The 14759-nt window shown below is 34.8% G+C and overlaps 5 protein-coding genes across 7 annotated transcripts; 2 read left to right on the top strand and 3 right to left on the bottom strand.

Annotated features, from left to right (window-relative positions):
• The first annotated feature begins 308 nt into the window (after positions 1 to 308).
• On the top strand, positions 309 to 4181 carry LOC114163227 (BEL1-like homeodomain protein 6). 3 transcript variants are annotated; one of them, XM_028047405.2, is made up of 5 exons: positions 309 to 632; positions 843 to 1965; positions 2488 to 2864; positions 2976 to 3036; positions 3171 to 4181. In XM_028047405.2, exons 2-5 carry the CDS (start codon positions 1111 to 1113, stop codon positions 3828 to 3830), a joined length of 1953 nt encoding a protein of 650 aa, XP_027903206.2. In that variant the 5' UTR covers positions 309 to 632; positions 843 to 1110; the 3' UTR covers positions 3831 to 4181. The 3 variants fall into 3 exon arrangements, with proteins under 3 accessions (XP_027903206.2, XP_085523042.1, XP_027903207.2); XM_085666916.1 differs by having other exon boundaries at positions 825 to 1965; XM_028047406.2 differs by having other exon boundaries at positions 809 to 1965.
• Positions 4182 to 4752: 571 nt separating this feature from the next.
• Positions 4753 to 5525, bottom strand: LOC146884003 (protein OXIDATIVE STRESS 3 LIKE 3-like). The gene is made up of 2 exons (XM_085666918.1): positions 5401 to 5525; positions 4753 to 5161 (listed from the first exon to the last, which is right to left on the bottom strand). The coding sequence occupies exons 1-2, from the start codon at positions 5463 to 5465 to the stop codon at positions 4948 to 4950; spliced, it is 279 nt and encodes a 92-aa protein (XP_085523044.1). The 5' UTR covers positions 5466 to 5525; the 3' UTR covers positions 4753 to 4947.
• Positions 5526 to 6721: 1196 nt separating this feature from the next.
• Positions 6722 to 8944, top strand: LOC114163230 (26S proteasome regulatory subunit 10B homolog A-like). The gene is made up of 10 exons (XM_085666811.1): positions 6722 to 6762; positions 6873 to 7051; positions 7204 to 7340; positions 7467 to 7628; positions 7736 to 7833; positions 7925 to 8000; positions 8088 to 8225; positions 8310 to 8501; positions 8567 to 8665; positions 8753 to 8944. Exons 1-10 carry the CDS (start codon positions 6722 to 6724, stop codon positions 8801 to 8803), a joined length of 1173 nt encoding a protein of 390 aa, XP_085522937.1. The 3' UTR covers positions 8804 to 8944.
• Positions 8945 to 9096: 152 nt separating this feature from the next.
• Positions 9097 to 12242, bottom strand: IMPL2 (inositol monophosphatase family protein). The gene is made up of 9 exons (XM_028047408.2): positions 11898 to 12242; positions 11707 to 11785; positions 11158 to 11252; positions 11020 to 11069; positions 10511 to 10635; positions 10258 to 10324; positions 9676 to 9765; positions 9456 to 9567; positions 9097 to 9338 (listed from the first exon to the last, which is right to left on the bottom strand). The coding sequence occupies exons 1-9, from the start codon at positions 12112 to 12114 to the stop codon at positions 9268 to 9270; spliced, it is 906 nt and encodes a 301-aa protein (XP_027903209.1). The 5' UTR covers positions 12115 to 12242; the 3' UTR covers positions 9097 to 9267.
• Positions 12243 to 13033: 791 nt separating this feature from the next.
• On the bottom strand, positions 13034 to 13985 carry LOC114163233 (uncharacterized). The gene is made up of 2 exons (XM_028047414.2): positions 13665 to 13985; positions 13034 to 13564 (listed from the first exon to the last, which is right to left on the bottom strand). The coding sequence occupies exons 1-2, from the start codon at positions 13938 to 13940 to the stop codon at positions 13298 to 13300; spliced, it is 543 nt and encodes a 180-aa protein (XP_027903215.1). The 5' UTR covers positions 13941 to 13985; the 3' UTR covers positions 13034 to 13297.
• Positions 13986 to 14759: the final 774 nt, after the last annotated feature.

The raw sequence follows: 14759 nt of genomic DNA, 5'->3' as shown, positions 1-14759 counted from the left end.
AGAATACAGATAATGTTATTTTTACAAGATATCGAGTCACGCTGTCGCATGCATGCGGAAAAATCTTAATTTGGTAGAAAATCTTTTCTACTTTATTATGATTTGTAGGCTTCCATAACTAAAGGTAATTTAATAGTAACTTACTTGTAAGATTGTGAAATAATAATCTAAAAAATCTTCATTTTATTAACATATAAATTGTTATTTTTTTGTTTAGTTTAATATCTGTATAAACATGATGGTGTAATGTTTTTACTTGTTTGTTTGAAACTGCTTCAAAACCAACAGTGATTCTGCACCAATCCCAAAGACAGGGCAGCATTATGTCAAATCACCTTCACACTGTTCTATGTGCTAATTCCCTTTCCCTCCTCACTCACTCACTCACTCTTATCTTCTTCTTTCTTTTTCTTCATCCTTCTTCTCTTCTCTCCCACCATTCACACAACACAACCTTCTTCTTTCTTTTCTTTCTCTGTTCTCACTCAACTCACTCATTCTTGTTTCACATTATGAGATGTTGAGTTCAACTTTTAATGTTGCACTTCCTTTCAGCTTCCAACTAAAGACTAACAAACCAGTTGCAGCAGCATAGCTTCATGTTCTCTGTTTCTTATCCTCTGCAACCCTGTGTAAGTCCTTCCTGTGTGCCTCTCTTTCATGGCAAACAAAAGCTTGCTTTATTTTTTCTGGAATTGAGTTGAGAAACCAAACTTTGGTCCTCTCTGCATCTTTCTCTTTCCAAGCGACCTCTGTTAGGAAAACTTTTACATGAATGTGGTTTTGTTTAGCTGACTTTAGATTTTAGTTTCTTCCTTTTGAAGCTTAATTATCATGTGTAGTGCCTGGTGCGCCTGGGATTGAAGATCTGCAATTGAAGCATGGTGTTGGTGACATGCTATGTAATGGTTATGTTACTGCTGCGCAACAATTAGTTCATTTCAGGAGCAATCTTAAGTTCCAAACTCAGCAGCAACCACCAATTTGTGACTTCTAGGAGGGAATGAGAAGAGTTCAGACAGTATTTGTCTCATTTAGTTAACAACATAGACTGTGTTTCATGGTTCATAGTTTACGGTTACGGTTTTTACTTATAGTCTGCCTAAAATTATGACAACTTACTACCCATGTTCAAGTAATCAAAGGGGTGCGGTGCCTATGCTGTGTCTTAGGGAGCCTTTGCATAATTCGTATCCGGAGACACCAATTTTGCCAAGCAATATGACACTGTTGTATATGAACTCTGGTTCATATTCTGAAGCATTACCTGGAAATTCTCAGCAGCAAAGCAATTGCTTTGTGGTTCCATCAAATTCCACCGCTGAGCAGCAAGAAATATTGGCTAATATTGGTGGATACCAAATTGGGGTTCATGATTTCGGTAGAAGTGAGATGTTGGTAAGACAATCTATGGATGGACAGAACTTGCAGGGGCAGGGATTATCTCTAAGCCTTGGAACCCACATGCCCTCAGGAATTCAACTGCCTTCTGTCCATGATAGGAATCATTGCTCAAATTTTGATTCGTTCTTGGGTGGAAATCCATCGCTTTCAGCCAACGAGGTCTACCAAAATGGATCTTCTAGACATTCTGAAAATTTTCCTCCTGTGTTACCTGAAGCTAGTCATGATTTGAACAAAGCAGATTTTTCATTTCATGGAATTTCTAGTGTTGGAAGAACGGTTCCTAGCTCCAAATATCTCAAGGCAGTGCAACAACTGCTTGATGAAGTTGTTGATATCCGACAAGCTATGAAAAGACCTGATACAAGAAGTCACGGAACACATGAGAACTCTGCGAAGAATTCTAAGGAGGGTGGTGAGCTCCTGGAAAATGAACGGCCATCTACAAATGCTGTGCCTAATTCTCAAGCCTCAGCCAGTAACTCCTCTTGTGAGCTTTCACATGCTGAAAAACAAGATCTGCATAAGAAGTTAGCAAAGCTCCTGTCAATGTTGGATGAGGTAAAGCCTATTTATAAACATTTCCACTGTTTGGTATCTCTGATTTCTCCATTCGGTTGAACATTTTCTCAGACCATTTTGTTCATATGATTGTTCATTGTGTTGTGATGGCTGTAACCTTCCTCAAGTTGAATATTTTAAACTCCTCATCTCCGATGTCTATGTTCATTGTGTCAGCTTTTGTTAAATAAACTCTAAACTGTGATAATTGAGATTGCCTTTCTTTCCTTTACTGCAAAATATTCGTGTTCATGATTTCAGTAGTGGTTTAAGCACCTTAAAGTATGAAAAGGAAATATGTCAACGTGATATAAGTGCAAATTTTGTATCTGTTTCGAGCTTTTTGCGTGCTGCCATGCGGTGTGAAAGAAGGAATTTAATTTCTGATCTCCTTACAATTGATTAAATCTTTTATGACTAATTCTTATTTCCTCTATTCTGTGTAATTTAGTACTTAAGATGATGTATGTGATACAATGATTCTGTTCTTTCTTGCAACAATGATTCTGTTAAATAGTGTAGGTTGACAGTAGGTACAAACAATATTACCAGAAGATGCAGAACGTGGTATCATCATTTGATGTGGTAGCAGGATGTGGGGCAGCTAAACCATACACGGCCCTTGCTCTACAAACCATTTCATGCCATTTTCGGTGTTTGCGTGATTCAATCACTGGTCAAATTCGTGCAACACAAAAGAGCCTTGGGGAGCACGACGCTTCTGAAAGTAATAAGGGAGTTGGAATGGCAAGACTAAAGTATGTGGACCATCAAGTTCGACAACAGAGGGCTCTTCAGCAGCTTGGTATGATGCAGCATGCATGGAGACCGCAAAGGGGGCTTCCAGAAAGCTCTGTTTCAATTCTCCGCTCATGGCTTTTTGAGCATTTCCTTCATCCGTAAACCCTCTCATATCAACCTTGATCTTCTGTTTTTTTTTTTTTTTAACTTTTGGATCCAAGATCATTGGGGTTGTTTAATATAGTTGCCATTTTTTCTATTCTTCACAGATATCCAAAGGATTCGGAAAAGACCATGCTAGCAAGACAGACCGGCTTGACCCGAAGTCAGGTGCAAAAACAAAATACTTTTACCAACTTGATTCATTGTGCTTCTTTGTGCCTCTCTTGTTGCTTGAGATTACTGATTTGAAAGAACTATAGAGTTTATGATGTTTTTATGTATTTGAAATTTGCTTGAATTAGGTCTCAAATTGGTTCATAAATGCACGTGTGCGTCTATGGAAGCCTATGATTGAGGATATGTACAAGCAAGATGTTTCTGATGTGGACATGGACTCAACTTCTTCATCTGAAAATGTCTCCAAGGCAACAAGAAGTGATGTCAAGATCTCCAATGACACGGTTGATGATTCACAGCACTGTCAAAGTCCAATGTTAACCGATACAAATCATGGTGGTGGACAAGTTAAGGACCTTGGATACGATCAAGTTCTTGATACAAAAATCATGGCTTCCACTGGATTAACTAGTCATGAGGTTGAAACCGAACACAGGTCAGGAAAGCTGATAGAGGAGAAAAGGCCAAATTTTGATAATTGTGGTCTCTTCTCTGATAACATGGTGGTTCAATCTGATGGAGCTAGTAATGAAAGGTTTATGGCAGTTGGTTCAACGTGCCAAATGTCAGAGTTTGAGAGCTTCAAGTCAGGAAGTGGAGTGTCTCTAACATTGGGTTTACAGCACTGTGAAGGAGGTAATTTTTTGGCTGGTGAGAGCCATCTCAGTTTCGCAGCTGCAGCTTCTGCAGTTGGAGTACAGACAGCAGAACTTGAGCACGTTGGTGCTGGAAACCAGCGTCAGAGGTTCAGTTCACCTCATATGTTACATGATTTTGTTGTATGATGATAATCTGTTGAGACCATTCTGTGAATGGTAAGTGCTGATGTTGGGACCAGTTTGCAGACAACTAGTGACAGAAGGAACTCAGTGGTCCCTCAAGGGATGATAGGACTGACAAAAAACAGTTGTACGATATCCTGAAATTTTTTGGGAAGATCTATAACTCATGATTAATGTGTAGAAGGAAACATTAATATTAGGCCTATTTCTGCAATGAAAAAATTAAGAAACACATGGCAATAAAAAAGCCTTTTTTTTCCATTAGGTTGGGTCAGTAACATGCATTATCAGACACCATGAATTTTTGTTGTGTATTAAGAATAGAAATAGACCATTTATCACTGGTTTGGCTTAGTAGTTTTTCTCAGTGTGATTCTGCTTTCTACTGTTAGACTCTGCAATCTGAATGAATGGTGGGAATTCGTAGAGTTCTCAAAGAAAAATTGTTTTCCTCATGCCTTGGTTTCTTTATAACAGAGAAAGATAATTGAAGGAATCGGAATTGCAGCTATTACAGAAGCTCCATCCTTAGAAACTTACATGGAACATGAAAGTTTAACAAATTAGCTAAGTTTCTAAATTTTTACAGAATCAATTATTTTAGTTTTTAAAGAATCGATTAAGCCTCTGTATCTTTACAATTAAATATCTGGATAGAAAAGAATGAACAGAAGATGAATTTTGGCAGAGTTAAAAAGTGGAGAAACATAAATTAAAGAAAATAGAAGTCCAGTTCACATGAAAATATAAATCAGGGTAACTAATGATACAGACAAGTCTTATTATATATATATATATATATATATATATATATATATATGTATATATATTGTAATATATATTATTACATGTTGATAACATGAGATTATGTGAAGAAAGAAGGTGTTTATTTGAATTGCTGCAGCAATAGCAAGGAAAAAGGATGGGAAAAAACTGGATAATAGATTGTTATTTGAATTTTCTAGTGTAATACAGAAAAAACCACATTCAAGCGTGAACAGTTTTTTTGGCTTGAATAGTAAAGTAAAATGAATGAAATCAATATATACATAGCATCATAGGAAGGTAGCATATGGAATGAGTTTGAGCTACAAAATTGGAATTTGGAGTAAATAAAATGCTAAACGTTGACGTATGGAGTGCTTAATTGAGTGCAACTTGGTGCCCTTCGGCAAGGAGATGGAGCAAGGTTCAGCAGTTCCTTCCTGTGAGAACGTTTCTTCCTTTTCTTTGAATCAGAGTGTTCTGGTTTCTTCAAATCCTCCACTGAGTGTACATCTTCCATGCAAACAAATGATCTTGATTTTCCAGAATAATACCTAGATAATCCTCTCCTGTGCATGCATGCAATCAAATTTTCAAACACAGAAAACACATATTCATCGATATAGATATAGAAAAACGTTGTTTGACACCGTTTGACAACTTGTATAAAGATAAAATAGTTTTTACAAAAGTCAATTTTTATATTTTTAGAAAGAAAAGAAAGTAAATAGTTATGAAAAAAAAAAATGGTGTCAAAATATCAGTGTCCGATAGACATATATTCTTCAGAAAGAAAATCTTAACTTACTTTTGTGGAAAGCTGGTTCCAAGAGAACCCATGTTCATTATCAAATTGTCAATTTCTTGGTCCATGTTCAAGAGAGGCAACGGAAGATGAAAATGTGGTCTCAGACGCTCATTTGGGAAGGAAAGGCTTTGGTTTGGGATTGAATAAATATTTTAGATTTTGGAATAAAGTCTTCACTCATTCATGGTTATGACAACATTTTTTCTATACTTCCTCTTGATCATTCAAGATGCTACTATTTTTGGCTGAAATGCATGTTTCTGAAGCTCTCTCTACCCTCTTTTTCTCTTCGTTTCTGATTTTAGCATGCTCCTGCACCACCCCACATGTGCAAATCAAAATATGCACCAATGAACAAACAGTGATACTTTTAAATATATAATAAATTTATAATTATTTTTAAAATATAAATTGTATTTTAGATTCATAGTTAAAAAAATTTAATGCTGTGATGTACAATCATTTTTAACCATTTAATATTAAAAAAAGGAATTTGGATATAAAAGTAGGTAGATTGAAATAGACAAACAATTGAAAAGTTAAGCATCTGATAACAGATCTAAGAATGAATTCCGTAATTGTAATATGAAAAAAAAAATGTCGTATAATTTAAACTAGAATATAAGCATATAGAAAAAGTTATTTTACATTATCTCATTTGACGATTATTTGAGAATTTATATAAAGATAAAATAGTCTTTAACAAAAATTAATTTTTATATTTTTAGAAAAAAAGAAAGAAAATAAATAGTTACGAGGAGAACGATGTCAAATGATAATAAGAAAAAATGATATCAAAATATGAATGTGCTAACCATATCCATGGCAGCTTTATGATTCCTTGGCATACACTGAAACACACACCCTTTCTTGACAAACCTTAATTTTACATACTAATTTAAATAAGAATGAGTTTAACAAATCAATTTAATAAAAGAAGTGTAATTTAATATTTGAAACATGTTTTAATTATTTATAAATCAAATCATGATTATGTACTAATTTAAAAAAGTTATTATAAAAGTAAAACATAATTTACACAAAAAAAATAATTATTTATTATAATATATATTATTTTACGTAATACTTATATTTAAAATTATTTAATCATGTAAAACAGGCATTTTTCCCATAACAAAAAAGAAATATAATTTTTCATCATGAAAGGAATTGAAGAAGAGAAGAAGAAAAGAATACATTTATTATTTGAATGTAACTTTCTTTAAATATGATTCCAAATTGTTTTTGCGAAGACGAAAGAGTAACACAGAAGAGAGAGTTGTTTAGTTAATGGGTTGTTGGTTGTTGCTGTAACTGCGAGATGTCAGATGAAACTGCACGACATCGTTCGGCGGAGATTCGGTATTTCGAAAAGCTTCTCCTTCGCGGAGCTATGAAAGGCCTAAGAATTTGCGGTCCCCGACCAACCCCTTTTCTTTTCTTTATCTTTTTTCACCTTCACGTTTATGCAGAGTTTCAAATCTTTTTCATTCTTTTGATGTTATTTGGTTTGGAATTGCGTTGTACTCAGCGAGATTGTGGGAGGAGGGTTTAAAGAGAAAAATTGCGAAAACTGAGCAAGAGCTCAGGTACTTGGAGGGTGCTGGTTTTTTCGTTGGTCGTGTTGTAAGGCCTAATGGCAGTGAACGCTGTAAGCATACATACTCATGCATGCATGCATATAACTTGTTTTCTACGTTCAAGATTCAAGAAATAGTTTATTATTTGATGCTATAACACTTGTTTGGGGGATTGGTTAGAGATGGATTAAGCAATGTAATTAAGATTTTTGAATCTTTTCAGTTATTGTAGAATCAGAAGCTGGATTTAGATTTATAGTTGGCTATGATAGGAAGCTGGAGAAGGAGAAGATAACTGAAGAAACAAGAGTTTTCCTTCACAAGATCACGCTGACCATCATGGGAATTCTTCCCCGCCAAGTATACATCTCCATAATCTATTGTTCTTGGGTTGGATGGTTGATTGTGCTGGGATCGTTATTATTTTACAGTACTTTGATGACATTTATGCGTGCATATGCTACTGTTTTATTCATCATGTGCCAGGTTGAACCTGAGATACAAAATATGATTGTTGAAGACCCGGGAAATGTTAGCTACGCTGCACTTGGAGGGCTTTCAGATCAGATTCGAGAGCTCAGGGAAGCCATAGAACTGCCTTTAGTGAATCCTGAGATTTTTCAGAAGGTTGGAATCAGAACCCCCAAGGTATGTTCACTATATGGATGTTTAATTTTGGAAGCATTTTATGTTGAATCATGGATTTGTTAAAAGAGAAAAACTACTGAATAATATGTTTCTCGCATACAACGCAGGGTGTTCTTCTTTATGGACCTCCTGGAACTGGGAAGACACTCTTAGCGAGAGCAATAGCCAGCAATACAGATGCTAAATTCTTGAATGTTCAATACTTGTATTCTGTTCTCTGTGCTTTTTACAAGTGCTTAATGGGGTTTTCCATAAAAAAAGTGTACTTTCTTTTTTATATTTCGGATTGTAGGTAGTGCTCTTGCGGTTAAATATCTTGGTGAAGGCTCAGGATTGATTAGGAACATGTTTAGATATGCACGCGATCATCAGGTGTTGGAAACTTCCATTGCTGAAAAATGAACTTTTTTTTCATGCTTATCTGAAATTGATTATTACTGTTTGCATCCTTTTGTTTAGCCTTGCATCATATTCATGGATGAGATCGACGCCATTGGTGGACGACGTTTGAAGATGAGCTCAGTTGCTGATCGTGAAATTCAAAGAACCCTCATGGAGCTGCTTGACCAGATGGATGGATTTAATGAGCTAGAAAAGGTGATGCTGCTGTTGTTTGTTTATGGTTCATAATGAATAGGGTTTTTAGTATTTGTTAAATTTTGATGTTGTATTCTTATCCAGGTGAAAGTCATTATGGCTACAAATAGGCGTGATATTCTTGATCCAGCACTTCTTCGCCCGGGTCGACTTGATAGGCAAGTAGAAATACCATTACCAAATAAGCACTCAAGGATGCAAATCCTCAAAATCCATGCTGCTGGAGTTGCAAAACAGGGCAAAATTGACTATGAAGCAGTTGCTAATATTTCTGAGGTATGCATGCATATTGAAAGTGTTATTTTGCATTCTTTTCCTAATGGTTTTTTGTTTGACTTCAGGGATTCAATGGTGCTGATCTTCGTAATGTTTGCACTGAAGCTGGTATGTTCGCTATTCGTGAACTCCGGGATTATGCGATTAATATAGATTTCATGAAGGTGAAGTGCTTACACTTGATAAAAGAATGTAATTTTGACCCACATTTATAATATACCCTTAATGCTTTTTACTTTGTGATCCTTCAGGCTGTGCGCAAACTGATTGAAGCAAAGAACCTGGGATCGAGCAGCCATTAAAATCAAATTGTTGTTAGCACTCAGCACAAGATGTTTTTCTGGTGTCTGCACAGTTTGTCACTAAATTGTCCAGCCCATTGTGTTCAGTGATAGAACAAGAATTTGATAATCTGGTTTACTTTGACAGCATCATTAAATTACATAAAATTACCATATTACCATAACCCCTAGGACAAGTTAGAAAACGAGTGGAAGACGTGAGTTTCTTTAATTTTGAAACCGTTCAAATTCGAGTTTTCAAATTGTTTATATGTCGAATTTTGAACTTGTTTATCAGGTTTGAAGAGTTCATGAATCCATCCAACTGAGAAAGAGATTAATTTCAGCAAGACACTCAAGATTCCGAGTACACGGTTTTCAACTTAGATAAATGCCGAATAATAATGTTATGATAATACATACACATCTGAACCAAGACGCGATTTTTAGAGAAGATTATTCCTGTCGAAGGTTAATTCAAGCTATCACTTCCATTGCAATGAATCTAGAGCTTGTTGATGAATCTGTTTGTCACCCGCAGCCACAACATTAAAACCTGTCACGTGATATTGTATAAGTCATAAAAAATTCGTAGGGTTTCATTTTTATAAAGGTGGCAGAAAACCAAGAAAAGCAACTACGAATGATATTAGAATTAGACGAAAGGGTATACTTGTCGCGATTGAAAGTGGAGAAGCCTCCCAAAACAGTTTATCTCCTTTCCAATCAGTTATGACACCTCCAGCACCTTCAATAACGGGTACTAGTGCAAGAAAATCGTACGGCTGAAATTCAAAATTTAACAAACAAAAATTGTTTTAACCATCTTGGGGTCTTTATCTCTACATGGGTCAAAAGTTAAACACGCAACTAAAGGTGAGAGTGCAGCATACCTTCAAACCAGACTCAACAACAAGATCCACAAAACCAGAAGACAAAAGAGCATATGCATAGCAGTCACAGCCGTATAATGGAATTTTAACCTGTAAACGTGCAAAAAATAATAACTTGATGACAATAATATTTTGGAAAACAGAAAATTTTCATTTTGGCAATACTGCTTGATGTAGTCTTCTTAGAAAAGTTAGATGTTAATTTACATAGAGACATAACAAAGCAGAAGACAGGCAACGTAATATTGCTAACTGAGTCAGAAATGTAAAAAGTCCAAGTTACTCTGGTGTCTTACATTCACATTTTCTGTGATATCTGAGTAGTTCAGAAGGCTGACTTTGAAACGACGAAAAAGGTGATGCAAATAATATGTATAGGTTTTAAAATTAAATTAGAGGTGGACAAGTGGATAAATGTCCACTAACCCTGTTTGATTTGAACTTGTGATCAATGCAATGCTTCAGTTGGAAACTAAACAACCTTAAGATTGGGAAAGAAAACAGGCCTCAAACTAATATTGACTAAATATTTCATCCTTTTATGATATCATGTAGTCCCTTTATGTTAAAAATGAAACCGACCTTGCTTCTAACACGGATGAATGCCTCTTCTGCATCTCCACTAAACAGATGTGGGCTTGTGGTGTACCTATATAGGGAAGAAATGAAATTAGATTTTATACCTGCTTTTGTAGACCTATGCTAGCCGTGTCTAAAGCTGCAAATATGAAAAAGAATGTAAACTACTCTTGTAACCAGCTTCTTTTCTCTCTTCCAATCAAGATCAGGAAAGAATTCATAATAAGTTTGTTAAGGAAAAATAAGAAAAGTATACAAGTATGCTTGAGAAAGGTCTGCACATGTGCGGGTAGATATTTCTTGTCCATTCAGTGTAGTTCTCTTTCCACTTATCCCGATCCACCTCTCTTTTAACACAGGTTGATCAATTATGCCAAGGATCTATCGAAAAGGAAATCAAACTCAACAACATAAAGTTTTTGACTTGATTAGCTGAATGATGAGAAGATCAATTTCAATTTCATATGCACTTTGTGGGTAAAAATACCAAGTATCCCTTACAATCAGATAAGTGTATCAGTTAGCAGAAATAATTGAAATCGATTGATGTTGACATTTTGCATCATTTTCTTTTTATTTGTTTTCACATTGTAAAGTATAAAGAGAAAAGACTCAGCTTTGTTTAAAATATTTAAGATATGAAGATGATTGAACATCCAGTTTTTCTTCATTCTAAAGTAAGAAAGCTGCAATAATTTGGGATGATTCAAGGAAAATAAAGTGTGAATGGGTCTAATACGCATTCAAGTGGCAAGAGACTCTTACTGGTATTCCATTTTGTAGAAGAGCAACGAGAGTACCAAATACGGGTTTCCCTGAAATGGAAACAAAACAAACAGAGCCAAAGTGAAATCTGGGAACTCTCACCCAATAATAATTAAAAAAACCATGAAAGAAAATTACCAGTAATAAAACTCTTTGTCCCATCTATGGGATCTAATACCCAAACATAATCAGCAGTCTTTTCTTTACACCTCCACCCATTTTCCTCTCCATAACTGAAATTCAGTGAAAAATCCACGAATGAGCTTCAGTCCACAGAATCTACCAAACTATTGCATTTATGGATTATTCAATGGATGCGGCTGGCTGATAACTCATGCACATAGGCACCGGGAAACAGAAGCATTATACACTACTCTCCTGTTTAGTTGTTTCAGTTGTAAGTTAAATTGCATAATTACAATACAAATTTATCGATCTAAAGAGGCCAGAATTATGGAGCATTGACAGACTCAAGTTAACCAATAGTAAAATCCCTTGACTCATTTCAATGGGGGTAATTCTTTCAGGCTAGTAGCAAATACTTTATTTCAATGATGTTAGCATTTCAGCTATTGACTTACAACGAACTGAATGACATGCAATGTTGCTGCAAGACTCAACCCGATGAAAATGGAATCCACACAATTAGTCGGCAACGGCAAGAAAATGATAAGATTAAATAATTACATTGCATGGGAAGGAAAATTTTCTTGTATAATTGAAACCATAGCCTCCTCAGCCGATCGATCTGCAATGGTTACTGGACCTGCAACATCATGTAAAAGGGCAGAACATAAGCATTCAAATAAAGAAAACAAGAAACGTTATAAAAGTGAAAGGGATTAAAATGAAACAAGAAAAGAGAACAGGTAACTGACTGAGATCATGTTTGTGAATAACGTCGAAGTTCTTCCTGAAGTATTTGCGGATAACTTCTCCGGCAGCATCGGCGACTGTGTTACCGACCTCGGCGAATCGATTAAGCTGAAGAGGCGTAGTGTGAGCCGCCATGGCTCTGAGACGGAAGGTTGGGGGGAGAAAAGAATTGGGTACTGGCGAGTGAGAGTGAGAGAGAAAATGGCACTGTGAGAACATTGCTCTGCAATTAACGACCAAAAATCAATCTCGAACTCAAACTCAAACTCAAACTCTCTCAATCTCTTAAAAAACAACACATGCTTCAACGGTAGCAGATACCTCACGTATGAGAAACAAACAAGGGTTTTCCATGTCTCTTTAATCTTGCTGTTCATTCAAAATCAAAACGTGGTCGTTTCAATTAACTATCCGTTTTCTTCTACGAGATATTTAAATACCTTTTCTTGAGAGAATTAAATAATTTTTAGTGCAAACAAATTTTTAAGAGTTATTTTCCCCTCTTTTGCAACTGCAATATTGTTGATGAGAACATAATGCTTAACTAGTTTGTATAATTAATTATGATGAATAATAATTTCTTTTACATTATACTTAAAGTTTATAAATATATCTATATTTTAGATTTGTAATAAATAAGTTAAGTTTTAACATATACGTTCAACTATTGATATCTTATATAAAAATAATTGTCAGGGTTTTTTTTTTTTGACCTTTCGTTTTTATTTATTTATCATTTTCAAAGACTCAGATATATTTATTTTATTTCCTTCTTCCGAAAAAGCTTCCATAAACTCACGCTTTTAACGTAGAAATAATTTATTCACTTTAAATTAGTTTTTGCTTAAACTTTTAAAAATTACTTTAATTTTTTTTTGTTATTTTCTTCATTCTGACAACAAAATTATTTATTCTACAAGTATAACTAAATTCGCTATTTAATCCTCGTAAACGAATTAGAATGCTGAAATCTCACTATATAAAAGCACCAAGAACATATTTAGGTATTATTATAGTACCATATATTCTTTATATAACTCCTTAAAAAATAACTCATTTGCATTTATGGAAATTATGAAGCTTGCTTCTTTAGTTAATTAAAATATATATCCAATACCATACCATCAAAAAATAAAAATGAGTGGAATCCCAAACCTTGTTAATGACAATAATAACACACAGCATTTGAAAACTAAATAAAATACACCCTCACGTACATGATTTAAAAGATGGCCACGTCACATAATACAGAGCATATATAATAAAACTACGTACTTAATTAATTAATTAATAATCACTCACGACACATAATACAAACCTATAATAACAACTAGTTAATTAATTAATTATTAAATCACTACTCAAACTAGATCAGAACACACAGACCCACAGAGAGAGATTTTCAGTGGTTATGGTGGCCAGGCAATTTTTCTTTGATCTTCTCCATTATGCCCTTCTTGTGATGCTCATGGTGATTAGGGTTAGGGTTAGGGTTTGTGGCGGTTGGTTGTGGAACACCAGTAGCAGCGGGAACACCAGTAGCAGCGGTAGTAGTTGTGGTTGTTGTTGGTGAATGCTGCTGATCCATATTCTTCCTCCCTGGAAGCTTCTCTTTTATTTTATCCTTCACTCCCTTCTTCCTCCTCCCACCTTGTCCATCATCCTCAGACTACAAATTCATACACGTTACAAGTTTTTTAGATTCAACAATCTGTGTAAAACTATAAAACGATTAAAGTAGAGAAGAAAAGAAAACGATAGGTGCATACCGAGCTAGAGCTAGAACTAGAGGAACGACGAAGCTCTCTAGTGTCCCTTGGTTGGGTTGTTATGAGATCCGACACGGTGGTTGTTACTGCGGTTGCACCAGGACCACCGTAGGTCCCAAACCCTGAACCTGCAGTGGCGGCGGGGGTAGCAGTGGTTGCGACGCCGGTGACGTGAACGGGGTTGCCGTGCTCGTCGGTTAATACAACGGGGTTACCGTGCTGATCGGTGAGTGGGATAGGGTTCCCATGCTGGTCTCGTAGTTGTGCTTCAGCCATTTCAATTTGTCTTCTTCAACTTCTACGTAACATACCTTCTTTACACTGTGTGCGCCTTGTTATATAACCTCAGCTACGTGGCGGTGAATATATGCATGTAATTCCACACCAGCACGTGGCTCGAAAAGGTGCTGACACCTCACAAATTTGTCGCCACGTAAGAGGAATGATGAGGACAGGTGTCTCTTTGTTTTTAGGGTTCGTATACCGTTTATGCTGTAAACATTCTCTTTATCGATTTGCCAACTTTTTATTATAATAATGTTTAAAAATTATTTTGCTTACTTTTATTTCTATTATTATAAAGTTCTCAAATATCATTACATTATTCTAACGTTGAATGTGCAAATTTAACAATTGAAAAAATTGTTCAAAATTTTGTAAAGAAATAAATATAAATTTGTGAATTTTTTATGTAATATTATCTTGTTTCATATGGCTTTTAATTTTTAAATTATTAACTTTATATATTTATATTTTATTCAACAGTTAGACAATAATAATTTACTGCAACTAATAGAAATAAATATACTTCTGAGCATCAAACTAATATTGAATTTTAAAGTGCAATAATTAAAAAATTGGAAATTTGATTGAAAAAAGAGTTTTATAATAATTACTAATGTGAATTAGTTAGAACCAACTGGGATTTAAACTTTCCTTGATTAAATATAATCAAGAAGGTAATATATATATATATATATATATATATATATATATATATATATATATATATTATAGATATTATAGATAATAAAGTGTTTTTAACAAAGTTTTAACAAACTTTTCTATTTAGATAAAAAACTATTATTTTATTGT

Source organism: Vigna unguiculata, chromosome 9, assembly GCF_037176805.1.
Source record: "Vigna unguiculata cultivar grain cowpea cultivar isolate G323 ecotype 2 chromosome 9, ASM3717680v1, whole genome shotgun sequence".
In the NCBI taxonomy this organism is placed as follows: Eukaryota; Viridiplantae; Streptophyta; class Magnoliopsida; order Fabales; family Fabaceae; genus Vigna; species Vigna unguiculata.
This window is presented reverse-complemented; position numbering and strand designations above follow the sequence as displayed.

What these genes read in the sequence shown, in the direction of transcription:
- LOC114163233 (XM_028047414.2), bottom strand. Translation starts at nt 13,940, where the DNA reads ATGGCTGAAGCACAACTACGAGACCAGCATGGGAACCCTATCCCACTC. An exon ending in CTAGTTCTAGCTCTAGCTCG is followed by an intron (nt 13,565 to 13,664) that starts GTATGCACCTAT and finishes ATGAATTTGTAG; the next exon opens with TCTGAGGATGATGGACAAGG.
- LOC114163227 (XM_028047405.2), top strand. Translation starts at nt 1,111, where the DNA reads ATGACAACTTACTACCCATGTTCAAGTAATCAAAGGGGTGCGGTGCCT. An exon ending in TTTGAGCATTTCCTTCATCC is followed by an intron (nt 2,865 to 2,975) that starts GTAAACCCTCTC and finishes TATTCTTCACAG; the next exon opens with ATATCCAAAGGATTCGGAAA. An exon ending in CCGGCTTGACCCGAAGTCAG is followed by an intron (nt 3,037 to 3,170) that starts GTGCAAAAACAA and finishes TGCTTGAATTAG; the next exon opens with GTCTCAAATTGGTTCATAAA.
- LOC146884003 (XM_085666918.1), bottom strand. Translation starts at nt 5,465, where the DNA reads ATGGACCAAGAAATTGACAATTTGATAATGAACATGGGTTCTCTTGGA. An exon ending in GGAACCAGCTTTCCACAAAA is followed by an intron (nt 5,162 to 5,400) that starts GTAAGTTAAGAT and finishes ATGCATGCACAG; the next exon opens with GAGAGGATTATCTAGGTATT.
- LOC114163230 (XM_085666811.1), top strand. Translation starts at nt 6,722, where the DNA reads ATGTCAGATGAAACTGCACGACATCGTTCGGCGGAGATTCG. An exon ending in TGGGAATTCTTCCCCGCCAA is followed by an intron (nt 7,341 to 7,466) that starts GTATACATCTCC and finishes ATCATGTGCCAG; the next exon opens with GTTGAACCTGAGATACAAAA. An exon ending in CAGTTGCTAATATTTCTGAG is followed by an intron (nt 8,502 to 8,566) that starts GTATGCATGCAT and finishes GTTTGACTTCAG; the next exon opens with GGATTCAATGGTGCTGATCT.
- IMPL2 (XM_028047408.2), bottom strand. Translation starts at nt 12,114, where the DNA reads ATGTTCTCACAGTGCCATTTTCTCTCTCACTCTCACTCGCCAGTACCC. An exon ending in AATTTTCCTTCCCATGCAAT is followed by an intron (nt 11,253 to 11,706) that starts GTAATTATTTAA and finishes ACTGAATTTCAG; the next exon opens with TTATGGAGAGGAAAATGGGT. An exon ending in TTCTACAAAATGGAATACCA is followed by an intron (nt 10,636 to 11,019) that starts GTAAGAGTCTCT and finishes CCTTTTCGATAG; the next exon opens with ATCCTTGGCATAATTGATCA.